This window comes from Schistocerca serialis, chromosome 10 (assembly GCF_023864345.2).
Source record: "Schistocerca serialis cubense isolate TAMUIC-IGC-003099 chromosome 10, iqSchSeri2.2, whole genome shotgun sequence".
Taxonomy (NCBI): Eukaryota; Metazoa; Arthropoda; class Insecta; order Orthoptera; family Acrididae; genus Schistocerca; species Schistocerca serialis.
This window is the reverse complement of record NC_064647.1, coordinates 199,805,546-199,824,934: the sequence shown is the minus strand read 5'-3', so window position 1 is coordinate 199,824,934 and position 19,389 is coordinate 199,805,546. Positions and strand designations below refer to the sequence as shown.

The 19,389-nt window shown below is 39.0% G+C and overlaps 1 protein-coding gene across 2 annotated transcripts in view; it reads left to right on the top strand.

The window, feature by feature from the left end:
• The window catches only part of LOC126424832 (zinc finger protein with KRAB and SCAN domains 8-like), a 160,762-nt gene that overhangs the window by 93,451 nt on the left and 47,922 nt on the right, over window positions 1-19,389 (top strand). For both annotated transcript variants that reach the window (XM_050087639.1, XM_050087640.1), the window contains exon 4: window positions 5,396-5,500. In XM_050087639.1, coding sequence (XP_049943596.1) covers window positions 5,396-5,500 — 105 coding nt within the window. The remainder of the gene's footprint in view (window positions 1-5,395; window positions 5,501-19,389) is intronic.

The window sequence follows — 19,389 nt, the reverse complement described above, 5'->3', positions numbered from 1 at the left end:
TCTTGAAGTAGAAGGATGCCTCTAGAAAGAAGTCCTCTGTGATGGTTCTATATTGCTGGCTTTAGCTCACTCTCCAACATGGCACTGTATTTGGCACTCTTCACTGTTTTACTCCTTTGCAGAGAGTGCTCCAAAATTGTCCCATTCATATCCCAGAAGAGGGCGAAAAGGACCTTCACAGCAGAGGGCTGAGACTTGAACTTCTTCTTGTGTGGAGAAGATATGTGTCACCATTCTGAAGACTGTCTTTTGCTTTGTGGTTTGTAGTGACGCATCCAGATTTCATCTCCTGTGGCAACATGTGTTAGAAAGTCATGTCCTTCAGTGTTATCACACCACAAGTGGTGTGGGAGCCTGACCATGAATCATCTTGTGTTCACCATTAAGCATCCTAGGCACTCATTGTGCACACAAAGCACTAAAGCTTCTATAGAAATATGCCACTTCTCATGAATCATGGCATCAGTGCATCCCACATTCTTGCAGTAATGGTCATGCTAGGACAATCAGAACATGGCTTAACTGTGGATAACATACATCCACTTTCAAAGGCATCTACCCACTCATACACTCTTTCCAACATCCTCCTCCATACCTTTCCAACATCCTTCTATGGATCTGTCAAAGTTTTACACCCTCCAATCACACTAATTGTATTACTGCTCGCTGTTGTTCTACAGTGGACACAGCTAGGGATGTGATTACTTCATTTAAACTGCCTTTGCTATTCAGCTTGTCATGCCATCTGTCAGCATATGCTAGAACTTTCTGAAAGCATGTGTCTTCACTTAGTCTGGTGAATGAAGTGAGAATGGTTGATCAAGTAACACAGGCGACTCATAGCGCTGCACCTGCATAGTTGCCGGTGTTGACAACCTCTCCCCATCATAGTTCAGTTGAGCATCTTGTGTGTTCTGTGTTAGACCTGTTGGACTAAGTGCTTATTTAGTGTGTTGGTTCTGAACTGAGAACAGGACAATAAACGAGCAAAGGATCAATTTAAAGTTTTGCTTTAAGATTGGCAAGACTTCAAAAGAAACACATGCAATGCTGGTGTGTGTTTATGGGGATCAAGCACTATCCATGAAGTGTGTGTACGAGTGGTTTGCCCATTTTCAAGGAGGCCAGGAAAGTGTTTTTGACAATCCCCATAGTGGACGACCGGCGACCACCATCACTGATGAAAACATTGAGAAATTGAGGACATTAATCACGAACAACTGTCGATTAACTGCGTGCATGATAGCGGATGAACTACAGATGGACCGTGAGTCCGTGTGACAAATCCTTAATCAGGAGTTAGGGAAGAGGAAAATGTGTTGTGTTGTACCACATCACTTGCCTGATGATCAGAAGCAGGCATGTTTAGAGGCTTCACTGGATTTTGTCAAAATGGTGGATGTGACACCCAATTATTTGAACTGTATTGTCACTGAGGATGGAACCTAGTGTCTCCCGTACAACCCTGAAACAAAACAGCAAAGCATTGAATAGCACTCTCCAACATCACTTCATCAAAAAAAAGGTCAGAGCTGAAAAATCACGCATCAAAACGATGCTCATCACCTTTTTCGAAAGTCAAGGCATTATCCACAAGGAATTTCTATCTGAGGGAACGACGTAGAATGCTGCACGGTACATTGGAATTTTGACCCATTTGATTCAATGTCTGTGCAGGTACGCACAACTAGGTTCCTGGTTTTTTGTTCACGAAAACTCTCGCCCACATACAACCAATATTGTCCAACAGTTCCTGACAAAAAAGGGGGTAGTGCAACTTGAACATCTGCCATACTTGCCGGATCTCAATTGTCCAGACTTCTTCCTATTCCCTCGACTCAAACTTGCTTTGAAAGGAATGAGATTTGATGATATTCCTGACATCCAATGAACATCATCCCAAAGGAAGACTTCCTGCAAAGTTTTCAGCATGTGAATAGCAGAGCTGAGTGGTGCATAGTTATGGGAGGTGACTTATTTCGAAAGACAGTAAGGTAACTGTTCATAGTTCATCTACGTTAATGTTACAGGACTATTCACCGAACTTTCCTGTCAGAGGTTGTAGTTATGCCTATTTTTTGTCAAGATATGAGCTGTGATAGTGCACTATCTGCACTGTTATGTAGTGTCTTTTCTTGCAGCTGTTACTGTTTGCTTATTGTTTTACCTGGTAGAGGGAGAGCTTTATCCAGGAAGTACTTCCTTGTGGATAACCTTACATTTGGTGTCTAGCAGAACTCAGTGTGGAAATGTCATCGCTTAATGATAATTTTCCACACAATACCTCTACAAATGTAGGCAGAGCCATCATCTTATTTTTTACATCACTGTGGTGACTGTATGCAATTACCAGACACATAAGGAAATAATGCAATGCATGTTTCCTCCAACGTTTCACTGTTCTGTGCTCATCCACTAATCAGACAAATAACCTGTCCCCCCTCCAATTTTATTTTATTTTATTTTATTTTTTTTTATTTTTATTCAAATTTTTTTTTCCAGTGGTCTAACAAAGCAATGAAGACCAATCAAGCCCGTCAACTTATATGGTCCCTCTGTTGATGGGATTGGATAGTAAAACATCAACAGTTTTCATGTTACTTTAAATTCAGTTGGTATCTTCAGACCTCTTTGTGTCCTTCTGACTCTTTCATCCTCTTAGAAAACTAATTTTGATTGTATTCTACTATACACAACGCCAGTTTTATATATAAATCAGTACTATTTATTTGTACATTTGTATGAAGAAGATACGAGCAGATTTGAAACAATTTTGTTCTTTTCTGTATTTTTAATACTCCTGAAGTATAGCGTAAAGTACAAGTGAGCTCTGTCATAAATACATTTTCATATTGAACCAGAGCACATTTTAGCAAAATTTATGGCTTATGTGGTTGACCAAAGTTATTTGCTGAGTCATACATCATAAACTCAGATTACTTCTCGTTCAGGGGAGGGGTTTTTGCCTTGGAATGTAGACACACAAGTAAAGAAGCATATAAAAATATTTCTGCTTTCTTCACTTCAAGCTTCTATTACAGTAGATCATCAAAGCACTGAAAACTGAACAGTTTGTAATAAGTCAAAGAAACAATGATTCCCGAATAGAACAAACTGAACCAAAACTAATAATGAGCCAATCAAAACAAAGTTAAAGAGTAATAAGCTAGGTGGTCGAAGCTGCTATCCTATTTATAATATGTCAGCAATCAGTGTATTCATTACTTTGTTAGAATTTGTTCTTACAATTAAATTTAATGTACTTAAACAATTTTTAACAGACTACATGTGACACATTATTCAGTATTGTTCTGTAAATTTGTCCACAACAAATTCTTATTGAGACTTTACTTCTTCTGTGCATTGTTATATGGTCTTTTTCATACAATTTGGACTTTTCCACATTTATATAAAACCATACTTCTGTTAAGGTTTGTTAAATGCTTTCATGTGTACAGTAACTGTACCTTACATAAAATTATCCAAGCTCTGTTTGGCTTATTTTTATATGGGAAATTGTGGATTTACACAACTTAAAACAGGGAAGTACCCATCGTCCACGTATTATTATTATTACACAAATTTTGATATTGAAATCCAGTATTAAACAACATACTCAAATTATTGACCAAAACATTAATTGTTGACTAAAAATTGTGTATTATTGTCAGTAGTCAGAAACGAAAGTTATAAAATAAAAATATACAAGTGTATCATGTTCTTCATCAAAAGAACAAATCGTATATTAATTAAAACACATTTCAGAACACGTAAACAATAAGTTCTTAAAACATTTGTATTGAAACATCCTACCAGAGGATCATTTCCTACCATCCAGTTAGGAAATGATCCTATATTGTTAATATTTGTGTTAAAATGTTTGAAAATCTAATGCTGATAATGGAAGGCAGTTATCTCCCTGTGTTTAAACTTGCCACACATACTGTCCACATGGAGAAAGTCTGGATCTCCCAGTAAGATGGTAGGAAATCTACAGTTCTGGAAAACTTGCTCCATGACAAACAGTGGCATTGGTTGTAAGAGTCCTTCTGAAATGCTAAAATAAAAGTTAAAAAATTGTTCTATCATTTTTTTGCAATGAGTTTCCTCATAGGTCTTTATTGCAATGTGTCCTCTATTGTTGTATCCATTGTCTCAAACCGAAATGGTGTGGTGTTGATGTTCTGTCTAATTGAACATATCACCATTGGCTGTAACATGACGCTCCATTGACATTCAGGTAGATCTGTTTTAACCATCTCTGATGGTTTGATTTTTAACTGTATTTTGATTTGTATTTTTTAAATATGCAGAGGATGCTTTATAAAGCAGTTTACATCATGTACACTCTTCCTGAGCTGAATGAGACCTAGTGGGAAGTTCAATGCAGAATTCCTTCAATTTTGTCAATGTTTTACTACCTTCTGTATTTCCATGACTGGACAGCAATAGTCATAGAGTCACGCAAGGATTGAATAATACTTATTCCACTCGTCACCAGAACCTTTCATCTGATTTGGAAAATCCCATTTCTATTCCGCTAATTTCTATTTAGAGGATAATGTTTGGCATTTTCATCATTTGTTTCTCCAGAATATTTGTTGATTTTGACACAGTAGAACATAGATACTGTCACCATGCAAAAGTGATCAAAATGACTACTTTATGCTTTGTAACATATTACAGTGGAGGACAACATATTACAGTGGAGGACAACATTTGTCATTTAGATTGATTCTTTTATGGTGTGGTGCTCAAAAAGAGATCTTTTTAAACTGCTGTCTGTTTACTAACATAAACTGCCATGCCACCTCCTTCATTTTGCTACCTATTTGCTAATAAGCACCTTTTTAATACATATTATTTCATTGGATTTTAGTCTGTGTTCAATTATTACTAAAAGATGTGTTGAGTGTTCCTCTATAAGTATTAGTAATAAGTAGAGTTTGTTTCTGAGAGATTTTACATTTAAACGAAACATACTTTAAAGTTATTATCCCTTCTTATTGATTTACAGCTTTGCATGAGTCACATTTGTTCAAATTACATTTCTTACATCAACATAATGCTTAAACTGGTCCTTTACAACTGTGTTGCAATGGTTGATTATTTATTTTGCAGCCAGGCTTTTCTCAAAGTGTATAGGACTCTGGTCCAACTGAACTACATACCTGAATGCTAGTATGATGAGTCTTTGTCCAAATACATTGGTATAAATTTGCTATATGATGCTTAAACAGTACTGTGTTCATAGCTGTAATCATTTCCTTCCAAGGCTTTTGTTAAACAGATGGAAATAAACAGAAATGGGCTGATTGTTTCTCCATGATTTTGCTAGAAAGTTCTCTGTTCCCACCTTACAAGGCATTTTGTTTAAACTGGTTCACTGTTTCAGGAATACCCATCTTCAGAAAATTTTCCTGTGCCTATCACATTCAATACTTTGAAAATAGAGGTTGTGGAAGATGAAGAGAAGGCAGTCAGCGATGCCTTTCAAGAGGTAAGTCATGTTCCTTTGTAATACAACGACCCTGACTAGGCACTCCATGTGTCAGTATGTCAGTATATGTGCATGCGCATTCACGCAAGGCCTCATTAAGAAAAAGGCCCAAGATAATTAAAATTTTGTACATATCAGAGGATCAAGTTGGTAAAAAGACAAGGATTAATATAAATCCTTGGTTAGAACAGGAGATATTGGATTTAATTGATTAAAGGAGAAAATATAGAAGTGCAGCAAATGAAGTAGGCGAAAGGGAATACAAATGTCTAAAAAATGAGATTGACAGGAAATGCAACATGGCTAAGCAGGAATGGCTAGAGGACAAATTAGAAGTATATTTGCTTAGTGTAAAGATAGATGCTGCCTATAGGAAAATTAAAGAAACCTTTGGAGAAAAGAGAAGCAGCTGTATGGATATCAAGAGCTCAGTGAGAAACTAGTCCTAAGGAAAGAATGGAAAGGTTGTTGTTGTTGTGGTCTTCAGTCCTGAGACTGGTTTGATGCAGCTCTCCATGCTACTCTATCCTGTGCAAGCTTTTCCATCTCCCAGTACCTACTGCAACCTACATCCTTCTGAATCTGCTTAGTGTATTCATCTCTTGGTCTCCCTCTACGATTTTTACCCTCCACACTGCCCTCCAATACTAAATTGGTGATCCCTTGATGCCTCAGAACATGTCCTACCAACCGATCCCTTCTTCTGGTCAAGTTGTGCCACAAACTTCTCTTCTCCCCAATCCTATTCAATACTTCCTCATTAGTTATGTGATCTACCCATCTAATCTTCAGCATTCTTCTGTAGCACCACATTTCGAAAGCTTCTATTCTCTTCTTGTCCAAACTATTTATCGTCCATGTTTCACTTCCATACATGGCTACACTCCATACGAATACTTTCAGAAATGACTTCCTGACACTTAAATCAATATTGGATGTTAACAAATTTCTCTTCTTCAGAAACGCTTTCCTTGCCATTGCCAGCCTACATTTTATATCCTCTCTACTTCGACCATCATCAGTTATTTTGCTCCCCAAATAGCAAAACTCCTTTACTACTTTAAGTGCCTCATTTCCTAATCTAATTCCCTCAGCATCAACCGACTTAATTAGACTACATTCCATTATCCTTGTTTTGCTTTTGTTGATGTTCATCTTATATCCTCCTTTCAAGACACTGTCCATTCCATTCAACTGCTCTTCCAAGTCCTTTGCTGTCTCTGACAGAATTACAATGTCATCGGCGAACCTCAAAGTTTTTATTTCTTCTCCCTGAATTTTAATACCTACTCCGAATTTTTCTTTTGTTTCCTTTACTGCTTGCTCAATATACAGATTGAACAACATCGGGGAGAGGCTACAACCCTGTCTTACTCCCTTCCCAACCACTGCTTCCCTTTCATGTCCCTCGATTCTTATAACTGCCATCTGGTTTCTGTACAAATTGTAAATAGCCTTTCGCTCCCTGTATTTTACCCCTGCCACCTTTAGAATTTGCAAGAGAGTATTCCAGTCAACATTGTCAAAAGCTTTCTCTAAGTCTACAAATGCTAGAAATGTAGGTTTGCCTTTCCTTAATCTTTCTTCTAAGATAAGTCGTAAGGTCAGTATTGCCTCACGTGTTCCAGTGTTTCTACGGAATCCAAACTGATCTTCCCCGAGGTTGGCTTCTACTAGTTTTTCCATTCGTCTGTAAAGAATTCGTGTTAGTATTTTGCAGCTGTGACTTATTAAGCTGATAGTTCGGTAATTTTCACATCTGTCAACACCTGCTTTCTTTGGGATTGGAATTACTATATTCTTCTTGAAGTCTGAGGGTATTTCGCCTGTTTCATACATCTTGCTCACCAGATGGTAGAGTTTTGTCAGGACTGGCTCTCCCACGGCCGTCAGTAGTTCCAATGGAATATTGTCTACTCCGGGGGCCTTGTTTCGACTCAGGTCTTTCAGTGCTCTGTCAAACTCTTCACGCAGTATCATATCTCCCATTTCATCTTCATCTACATCCTCTTCCATTTCCATAATATTGTCCTCAAGTACATCGCCCTTGTATAGACCCTCTATATACTCCTTCCACCTTTCTGCTTTCCCTTCTTTGCTTAGAACTGGGTTTCCATCTGAGCCCTTGATATTCATACAAGTCGTTCTCTTATCTCCAAAGGTCTCTTTAATTTTCCTGTAGGCGGTATCTATCTTACCCCTAGTGAGATAGGCCTCTACATCCTTACATTTGTCCTCTAGCCATCCCTGCTTAGCCATTTTGCACTTCCTGTCGATCTCATTTTTGAGACGTTTGTATTCCTTTTTGCCTGTTTCACTTACTGCATTTTTATATTTTCTCCTTTCATCAATTAAATTCAATATTTCTTCTGTTACCCAAGGATTTCTACTAGCCCTCGTCTTTTTACCTACTTGATCCTCTGCTGCCTTCGCTACTTCATCCCTCAAAGCTACCCATTCTTCTTCTACTGTATTTATTTCCCCCATTCCTGTCAATTGCTCCCTTATGCTCTCCCTGAATCTCTGTACAATCTCTGGTTCTTTCAGTTTATCCAGGTCCCATCTCCTTAAATTCCCACCTTTTTGCAGTTTCTTCAGTTTTAATCTACAGGTCATAACCAATAGATTGTGGTCAGAGTCCACATCTGCCCCTGGAAATGTCTTACAATTTAAAACCTGGTTCCTAAATCTCTGTCTTACCATTATATAATCTATCTGATACCTTTTAGTATCTCCAGGGTTCTTCCATGTATACAACCTTCTTTCATGATTCTTAAACCAAGTGTTAGTTATGATTATGTTGTGCTCTGTGCAAAATTCTACCAGGCGGCTTCCTCTTTCATTTCTGTCCCCCAATCCATATTCACCTACTATGTTTCCTTCTCTCCCTTTTCCTACACTCGAATTCCAGTCACCCATGACTATTAAATTTTCGTCTCCCTTCACAATCTGAATAATTTCTTTTATTTCATCATACATTTCTTCAGTTTCTTCGTCATCTGCAGAGCTAGTTGGCATATAAACTTGTACTACTGTAGTAGGTGTGGGCTTCGTATCTATCTTGGCCACAATAATGCGTTCACTATGCTGTTTGTAGTAGCTTACCCGCATTCCTATTTTCCTATTCATTATTAAACCTACTCCTGCATTACCCCTATTTGATTTTGTGTTTATAACCCTGTAGTCACCTGACCAGAAGTCTTGTTCGTCCTGCCACCGAACTTCACTAATTCCCACTATATCTAACTTCAACCTATCCATTTCCCTTTTTAAATTTTCTAACCTACCTGCCCGATTAAGAGATCTGACATTCCACGCTCCGATCCGTAGAACGCCAGTTTTCTTTCTCCTGATAACGACATCCTCTTGAGTAGTCCCCGCCCGGAAAGGTGGAAGGGGTATATAGATGGTCCATATGAAGGAGATGAACTTGAAGGCAGTATTATAGAAATGGAAGAGGTCATACATGAAGACGAGATGGGGCATATGATACGTGAGAATAATTTGACAGAGCACTGAAAGACCTAAGTCGAAACAAGACCCCTGAGTTAGGCAACATTTTGTCAGAACTACTGATAGGCTTGGGAGAGCAAGCCATGACAAAACTCTTCCATCTGGTATGCAAGGTACACGAAACAGGCAAAATACCATCATATTTCAAGAATTTCTTAAAAGACATCATAGTCGCCGTTGACATTCATACAGTCAATGGCGACTATGACGTCTTTTAAGAAATATTATATGACTGTGAATCCCAACCATGAGAAGTTAATTAAATATTTCAAGAAGATTGTAATAATTACAGTTCCAAAGAATGCAGGTGATGACAGGTGTGAATGTTACTGAACAATCAGTTTAATAAGTCATGGTTGCAAAATACTAACACACAATCTACACAGAAGAATGGGAAAAGCAATACTGCCCCTATGACTTACCTTAGAAGACAGTTAGCATTTGTAGACTTAGGGAAAGCTTTTGACAATTTCACTAGCTGCGACATTTGACAATGTTGACTGGAATACTTTCTTTCACCTACGTCTACACTGATACTCCACAATCCACCTTACAGCATGTGACAGAGGGTACCCTGTACCACTACCAAACACTTCCTGTCCTGTTCCAGTAACAAACAGAACAAAGGAAAAACGACTGTCTGTATGTCTCTGTATGAGCCCTAATTTCTTGTAGATTATCTTCATGGTCCTTATGCACAATTTATATTGGAGATAACAGAATCAGTTCTCTAAATTTTCTCGGTAGTGCTCCTTGAAAAGAATGTTGCCTTTCCTCCAGGGATTCTCATTTGACTTCTCATTTGATTTTGAACCTACAAGTAATGAATCTAGCAGCCAGCCTTTGAAATGCTTCAATGTCTTCCTTTAATCCGACTTAGTACGGATCACAAACACTTGAGCAGTACTCAAGAATAGGTTCACTAGCGTCCTATATGCAATCTCCTTTACAGATGAACCACACTTTCTGAGAATTCTCCCAACAAACTGAAATCAGCTATTTGCCTTCCCTACCACAATCTTCATATGCTCATTCCACTTCATGTCACTTTGCAATGCCATGCCCAGATATTTAAATGACATGACTGTGTCAATCAGGACACTACTAATGCTGTATACCAACATTATGGGTTTGTTTATCCTACTCATCCACATTAACTTACATTTTTCCACATTTAGGGCTAGCTGCTGTTCATCACACCAACTGCAAATTTTATCTAAGTCATCTTGTATCTTCCTACAGTCACTGAACTTTGACACCTTACTGTACAATATGCCATAATCAGCAAACAACCACAGATTTCTGCCAAATTCTTTATGTGTATAGAACAACAGTGGCCCTGTCACTCTTTCCTGGGGCTCACCTGATGATACCCTTGTCTCTGACGAACACTTGCCATCGAAAACAACATACTTCTGTGAGCCACTCACATATCTGTGAACTTATTCTATATGCTTGTATCTTCATTAACAGCTTGCAGTGGGGCACCATGTCAAATGCTTTCCAGAAATCTAGAAATATGGAATCTGCCTGTTGTCCTTCATCCATAGTTTGCAGATATCACATGAGAAAAGGGCAAACTGAGTTTCACATGAGTGATGCTTTCTAAAACCATGCTGATTTACAGATATAAGCTTCTTGGTCTCAAGAAGATTAATTATATTTGAATTGAGAATATGTTCAAGAATTCTGCAGCACACTAATGTTAGGATATTAGTCTGTAATCTTGCAGGTCCATTCTTTTACCCTTCTTATATGCAGGATATTCTTAAGGTAGTAGGGGTAAAATACAGGGAAGAAAGGGTTATTTACAACTTTTACAGAAACCAGACGGCAGTTGCAACAATCGAGGGGCATGAAAGGAAGGCAGTGGTTGAGAAGAGAGTGAGACAGGTGTGCAGCCTATCCCTGATGTTATTCAACCTGTTCATTGAGAAAGTAGTAAAGGAAACCAAAGAAAAATTTGGAACAGGAATTAAAGTCCAGGGAGAAGTAAAAACTCTGAGATTTGTTGATGACATTGTAATTCTGTCAGAGACAGCAAAGGACTCGGAAGAGCAGTTGAACAGGATGGGCAGTGTTTCATAAGGAGGGTATATGATGAACAACAACAAACAGCAAAACCAAGATGATGGAAGGTAATTGCATTACATTAGATGATGCTAAGGGAATGAGATTAGGAAATGAGACAATTAAAGTAATAGATGAGTTATGCTGTGTGAGCAGCAAAATTACTGGTTATGGCAGAACTGGAGAGGATATAACATGTTGGCTGGCAATGGCAAGAAAAGTTTTTCTGAAGAAGAGAAATTTTGTTGACATCAAATACAGATTTAAGAGTTAAGAAGTCTTTTATGAAAAAATTAGTATGGAATGTAACCATTTATGGAAGTAAAACATGACTGTTAAACAGTTTAGACAAGAAGAGAATATAAGAAGGATTCTGAAGATTGGATGGGGATCACATAACTAATGAGGAGGTTCTGAATAGAGTTGGGTAGAAAAGAAGTTTGTGGTGCAACCTGACCAGAAGAAGGGATTGGTTGATGGGACATATTCTGAGAATTCAAGGTAATGTCAGTTCATTAAAGGGAAGTGTGGGCAACAAAAATTGTAGAGGGAAACTATGAGATGTATACAGTAAGCAGATGCAGAAGGATGTAAGTTGTTGTTATTCGGAGATGATGAGGCCTGCACAGAATATAATGGCATGGAGAGCTGCACCAAACCTGTCTTCTGGGACTGTGATGACATCATTCTCATGGATTTGATGCCAAGAGGGTCAACCATCAATTCAGAGGTATACATGAAGACTGTGAATAAACTCGAGAACTGTTTCCAATGTGTTCGATCGGACAAGAACCCAGCATAAATCTTTCTCCAACACGATAATGCATGTCCACACACTGTAATTGATGTGTTGGCAGAAGAGCCAACACCGTGTTGCTAGAGGAGGCCGAAATGCACGCGTTTAAGCTCACGCAGACTGGCGTGAGGTCTGGAACAGGACAAGTATTTGAGAACTTAGAAAAACAGATGCATTTGGTGTAATACTTAACTTTAATCCATAATTGGAGAGCATCACTCTTGATGATACAGGATTTACAATCTCAATATAAACTGGTAATGGCGCCTTGCTAGGTCGCAGCAAATGACGTAGCTGAAGGCTATGCTAACTATCGTCTCAGCAAATGAGAGCGTATTTGTCAGTGTAGCATCGCTAGCAAAGTCGTCTGTACAACTGGGGCGAGTGCTCTAGACCTGCCGTGTGGTGGCGCTCGGTCTGCAATCACTGACAGTGGCGACACGCGGGTCCGACGTATACTAATGGACCGCGGCCGATTTAAAGGCTACCACCTAGCAAGTGTGGTGTCTGGCGGTGACACCACAGTATTCATCTTTTGGTCTCTCTGTGACTTTTACCCCCCACACTTTCCTCCAGTACTAAGGTGGTGATCCCGTGATGTTTCAGAACATGTCCTCTCAACCGATCCCTTCTTGTAGCCAGGTTGTGACATAAATTTCTTTTCTCCCCGGTTCTGTTCAGTACCTCCTCATTAATTACTTAATTCAACTGCTCTTCCAAGTCTTTTGCTGTCTCTGACAGAATGACAATGTCATCGGCGAACCTCAAAGTTTTTATTTCTTCTCCATGAATATTAATACCTACTCCGAATTTTTCTTTTGTTTCCTTCACTGCTTGCTCAATATACAGATTGAATAACATTGGGGGGAGGCTACAACCCTGTCTCACTCCCTTCCCAACCACTGCTTCCATGCTGCATATGACTCACATTACCCCCCACACTTTCCTCCAGTACTAAGGTGGTGATCCCATGATGTTTCAGAACATGCCCTCTCAACCGATCCCTTCTTGTAGCCAGGTTGTGACATAAATTTCTTTCTCCAACACGATAATGCATGTCCACACACAATCTGAGGACCCGGGAACACATCGCCAAATTGGGTTGGACATCATTGGCTCATCCACCGTACATTCCATACCTGGCAAGCTGCAAGCTTCTTCATCTCCAAATAAGTACTGAAACTTACATCCTTCACTGTATTCATCTTTTGGTCTCTCTGTGACTTTTACCCCCCACACTTTCCTCCAGTACTAAGGTGGTGATCCCGTGATGTTTCAGAACATGTCCTCTCAACCAATCCCTTCTTGTATCCAGGTTGTGACATAAATATCTTTTCTCCCCGCTTCTGTTCAGTACCTCCTCATTAATTACTTAATTCAGCTGCTCTTCCAAGTCTTTTGCTGTCTCTGACAGAATTACAATGTCATCAGCGAACCTCAAAGTTTTTATTTCTTCTCCATGAATTTTAATACCTACTCTGAAATTTTCCTGGTGGTTGGGAAGGGAGTGAGACAGGGTTGTAGCCTCCCCCCAATGTTATTCAATCTGTATATTGAGCAAGCAGTGAAGGAAACAAAAGAAAAATTCGGAGTAGGTATTAAAATTCATGGAGAAGAAATATATATATATATATATATATATATATATATATATATATATATATATATATATATATATATATATATATATATGGTGCTTCACATTTGATGTTTGTTCTGTGTGCCGGTGAAGTTTTGAACGATTCTGGCAGATGGGAGAGCTATAGTACAGTGTCAAAACGGCTTCTGCATATGACTCACATTACAAGTAACATGCTGTTATTGAATTCTTGTGTGCAGAAAAGAAACCGTGGTGAACGTCCATAAACCTTTGTGTGCTCGTACTACAGGTGGCCAATGGGTAATGAACATTAAAGCCCCAGGAAATACAGAAACTGAGCTCTTTGATCAGCCACGCTCAGGACAGTCACAGCCACTGCTCCAGACATGCTGAATCGTGCTGATGCCATTATGTGTGCTGACAAGTACATCAAAACTCGACAATTGGCTCTATAGTTGTCAATCAGTATTGGAAGTGCATCTGCAATGATCAAGACTCTCGGATATTCAAAGAGGTGCTCATGATATGTTCTACAAATGCTGACAGCGGACCACAAGATTCAAAGAAAGCCATTTCATCTGAATTGTTGGAGCAATTTGAGACCAACGGAGACGCCTTTCTGTCACGGGTCATTATGTGGGATGAAAGCTGGGTGCACCATTTTGAGCTGGCAACAAAAAGGCAGTCCATGGAGTGGCATCATCCTCATTTACCACAAAAGAAGAAATTCAAGACAAACCCTCTACGGAAAAGTTATGGTGACAGTCTTCTGGGATTGTGATGACATCATTCTCATGGATTTGATGCCAAGAGGGTCAACCATCAATTCAGAGGTATACATGAAGACTGTGAATAAACTCGAGAACTGTTTCCAATGTGTTTGATCGAACAAGAACCCAGCATAAATCTTTCTCCAACACAATAATGCATGTCCACACACAAGTCTGAGAACCCGGGAACACATCGCCAAATTGGGTTGGACATCATTGCCTCATCCACCCTACATTCCATACCTGGCATCCTCAGACTTCCATCTCTTTGGGCTGCTTAAAGATTCTCTATGGGGCACACACGTTCAAGATGATGAGAGTGTCAGTCATGCAGTGAAAATATGGCTACACCTACAAGACAGGAGCTTTTACCTCAAGGAATACATGCACTTCCACAATGTTGGCATACGGCCATAGAACATGATGAAGAGTATGTAGAAAAATAGGATATGGACAAGACATGTTGATATATATTGTCACCAAATTCTGACTCTTAACAATAAATATGTTATGAGAAAAAAAAATGAGGGCATCACTTATTGAACGATCCTTGTTGTTGTTGTTGTTGTCTTCAGTCTGAAGACTGGCTTGATGCAGCTCTCCATGCTGCTGTAATCTGTGCAAGCTTCTTCATCTCCAAACTTACATCCTTCTGAATCTGTTCACTGTATTCATCTTTTGGTCTCTCTGTGACTTTTACCCCCCACACTTTCCTCCAGTACTAAGGTGGTGATCCCGTGATGTTTCAGAACATGTCCTCTCAACCGATCCCTTCTTGTAGCCAGGTTGTGACATAAATTTCTTTTCTCCCCGGTTCTGTTCAGTACCTCCTCATTAATTACTTAATCTACCCATCTAATCTTCAGCATTCTTCTGTAACACTACATTTCAAAAGCTTCTATTCTCCTCTTGCCTAAACTGTTTATTGTCCAGGTTTCACTTCAGTATGTAGCTTTCCGTAGGTCATACACCCTATGGAGTGCCCACCACTCACATGTTGCTGACCATTGTGTAAAACAGAGGACAGTCCTGCTATATATAACTACTTCTCTGCAGAATGTTAAATTCACCTTTAGGCTAAAGTGGCTTTATAGGAAGGGACTTTCAGTACTCAGCCAATGCTTTATGCTTCTTCTATAAGTGTACATATTATGTTTAAAAATAAGTTCCCTGTGGTCATATGGTGGATAGTACTTAATAAAACTACCATGGACATTAATAAATAGTTCCATACCTGTTATTTCCCATTAAACTGTGAAAAGACATGCGATAAATGCTTCAGAACTTGTAGGGGGTTTCCCAGCCACCACCAGGAAATGCCTCAGATATGACAACAGGCAGATATAAGAGATTGAAAGTATCAAATTCTCATACTTAAAACTTGATAGTAAATTCAACTGGGAGTAGCATGCCTGTTGTTGTTGTTGTTGTAGTCTTCAGTCCTGAGACAGGTTTGATGCAGCTCTCCACGCTACTCTATCCTGTGCAAGCTTCTTCATCTCCCAGTACCTACTGCAACCTACATCCTTCCGAATCTGCATGGTGTATTCATCTCTTGGTCTCCCTCTACGATTTTTACCCTCCACGCTGCCCTCCAATACTAAATTGGTGATCCCTTGATGCCTCAGAACATGCCCTACCAACCGATCTCTTCTTCTAGTCAAGTTGTGCCACAAACTTCTCTTCTCCCCAATCCCAATCCTATTCAACACCTCCTCATTAGTTATGTGATCTATCCATCTAACTTCAGCATTCTTCTATAGCACCACATTTCAAAAGCTTCTATTCTCTTCTTGTCTAAACTATTTATCGTCCATGTTTCACTTCCATACATGGCTACACTCCACACAAATACTTTCAGAAACGACTTCCTGACACTTAAATCTATACTCGATGTTAACAAATTTCTCTTCTTCAGAAACGCTTTCCTTGCCATTGCCAGTCTACATTTTATATCCTCTCTACTTCGACCATCATCAGTTATTTTGCTCCCCAAATAGCAAAACTTCTTTACTACTTTAAGTGTCTCATTTCCTAATCTAATACCCTCAGCATCACCCGATTTAATTTGACTACATTTCATTATCCTCATTTTGCTTTTGTTGATGTTCATCTTATATCCTCCTTTCAAGACACTGTCCATTCCGTTCAACTGCTCTTCCAAGTCCTTTGCTGTCTCTGACAGAATTACAATGTCATCAGCGAACCTCAAAGTTTTTATTTCTTCTCCATGAATTTTAATACCTACTCCGAATTTTTCTTTTGTTTCCTTCACTGTTTGCTCAATATACAGATTGAATAACATTGGGGGGAGGCTACAACCCTGTCTCACTCCCTTCCCAACCACTGCTTCCATTTCATGCCCCTCAACTCTTATAACTGCCATTTGCTTTCTATACAAATTGTAAATAGCCTTTCGCTCCCTATATTTTACCCCTGCCACCTTCAGAATTTGAACGAGAGTATTCCAGTCAACATAGTCAAAAGCTTTCTCCAAGTCTACAAATGCTGAAACACCTAACAAGTCTTTATTTGCAATGCAGATGTGGTCAGACATAGATGATATAATTAAAAAAATAAATCTAGCATATTTTGTGTACTTTCATTCCGCAATATCATATGGGAGCAGTTTATGGTGTAGCTCGTAATGTGAAACCAAAGTTTTCTGAGCTCAAAAGTGTGATCCAAATTTTTGGTGGCATGAACTCAAGAACATCCTGCAGAGGCATGCTCAAGGAACTGAAGATACGAACTACTGTTTCCCAATATATTTGTTCCTTAATTAAATTTGTCATGAATAATCTCCCTTTTGTTTTTGTTTTTTGCCCCAAAGTTACAGATCAGTGCAGGAAATGATACTAGATATAACAACAGTCCTTATGAAGAGTGAAAATCACTTTCTTTCATCCAGAAAGACATCCATTGTTCAGAAAAACTCAGTTTCAGTATGTTACCCAGTCATAGAAAATTTAACTACTAATAAAGTTCAGTTTAAGAGGGACGTAAATGATATATGTGTGGCCAAGCCTTTCTAATCTATTGATGACTTTCTTGTTAAAACTGATTGATGCATATGTAATTGTATTGATAACAACACATAATCTTAGTTTTATGTAAAAGCTGACTTCAGCACATCTTCAATGCAGTCATGCCATTAATGTAAATAAGTGCTATTAATTGTGTTTGCACATTAGCATCCCTCCCCCCCCCCTTCCCTCCCCCTCTCACTCTCTCTCTCTCTCTCTCTCTCTCTCTCTCTCTGTCTCTCTCTCTCTCTCTCTCTCTCTGTGTGTGTGTGTGTGTGTGTGTGTGTGTGTGTGTGTGTGTGTGTGTGTGTGTGTGTGTCCATCTTCTTCTGCTTTCTTTTTTAAAATGTGTGTTATGTATTGTTTTATGGCATGTTCTACATCCCTGAGGATCCCCTCACTATGGAACAAAAGTACCTCTAATCTAACACAGTATACTCTTGTGGGTTAGCACTTCCTTCCACCAACCGCTTAATGTTTCAGCATTTGGAACATCTATCTGGATCAGGCTAGTTCAAGAGTGTTGTTAAGGTGTAGCTGAGTACTAGTAGGTTGAAAACCTAAATGTGTACTCTATTATTATAAAAATGTAATGATAGTAGAAAATTTGTAAAGATTTTTAAAGATGTGGAGCAATTGAATTTCTTGTATTTGGTGTAAATGGAACTGATTGAACAGCTGTATGATACCTATTGTCTGCTGTGATGAAATTAATGTATGATTACTGTTGGATGTATATAGTGTGTATACTGTATCATAAAAATTTTGAATTTTCCAATATCATAATATACTTGCTTTACAAAAATGATTGAAAGGACCAATAAAGAATACAATACAATACGGAAAGGTATGTCTTGTGGAACTATTGTTCAGCAAAGTTGGATCAGAATATTTTCATTAATCCTCTCCTTATATCTTAGCTTCTTCTGTTTTTTGTGCCCTCTGGTCTTTTATCTTTTCCTTCTATCTGTACAACTTCTTTTTCCACTTCCTACTTTTCCCTTTCTTGACTTCTTTGCTTTTACCCCCCCCCCCCCCCCCCCCCCCCACACACACACACTCACACACTCACTCACTCACTCACCCGCACAAACACACTCCACCCCCTGACCCACTGCATGTTAGTGCCCCAATAGAAGTGACATCTAGGGCCTGAGACTTGGCTGCCATATCTGGATTACACCAGTGTCTCATTAAATATATTAAAGCTGATTAATAGGGCAAAAGACAACTCTGCAGCCATTAACTGCTGAAGGTTTTATGAAAGAAGACATTGTCACAACTTCAGAATTCTCTTTTGAACATTATTCCATTGATCCAACAACACTTCACTGCAGTGTGAAAAAAGCAATAAGAAGTCCATATTTGGACATGGCAGGCAAACTGCCTTCAACAAAAAAGTGGAATTTGGGGAAGTCCACATTTCCTGCTGACAGAGAAAGTAGCCTTTCCACTAAAATCTGAAAGGATTTCTATACATACAGAATGTTTACATTGCTGAGATATCCCATTTTATAGTCAGTGACAGCATCAGTGGTCTCTGGCCACACAACTCACAAGTAATGCTGCATTATCAACTCAGTGAAAGTGCATAAACAGCCACTATCTTACATTCCTGCCCCTTGGCAATGTTGCAAACTAGCTCACTTGGGTCTGCTTCACATGTGAAGAATGAATACACTTTCAAAATAAGGTCCCTTGCCAGTTTGTGAAACGCTTTTCATCTTCTAAGTGTTTTAGCCATTATGAGAAAACTCGCGCAACACACAGAACACCACATAAGTCAGTTAATTGTAGTTTTGTGCATGTGAAACATGATGTAATGCTCAAACATGATGAAAGTTTATACAGTACAGAATGCGGAAACAGACTGAGTGCTGATTGGCTATCCATGCAGCAGTCTACTGTCCATCCTCATCCCGTAGGCTGTAAACACTGTCATAGACTATAGGTGTACATAACAGACATTTTACCCTCTCAACATTACTGGAGTGCATCATTGTCATCCTAGGGTTGAGCCAAGAACATAGTGCTGTGAACACATACCTGCATGGATGCGTGGGCATAAGAGTAGACATCTAATTTGAAGTTGCAACCTATTGTGTTTCAGTGTT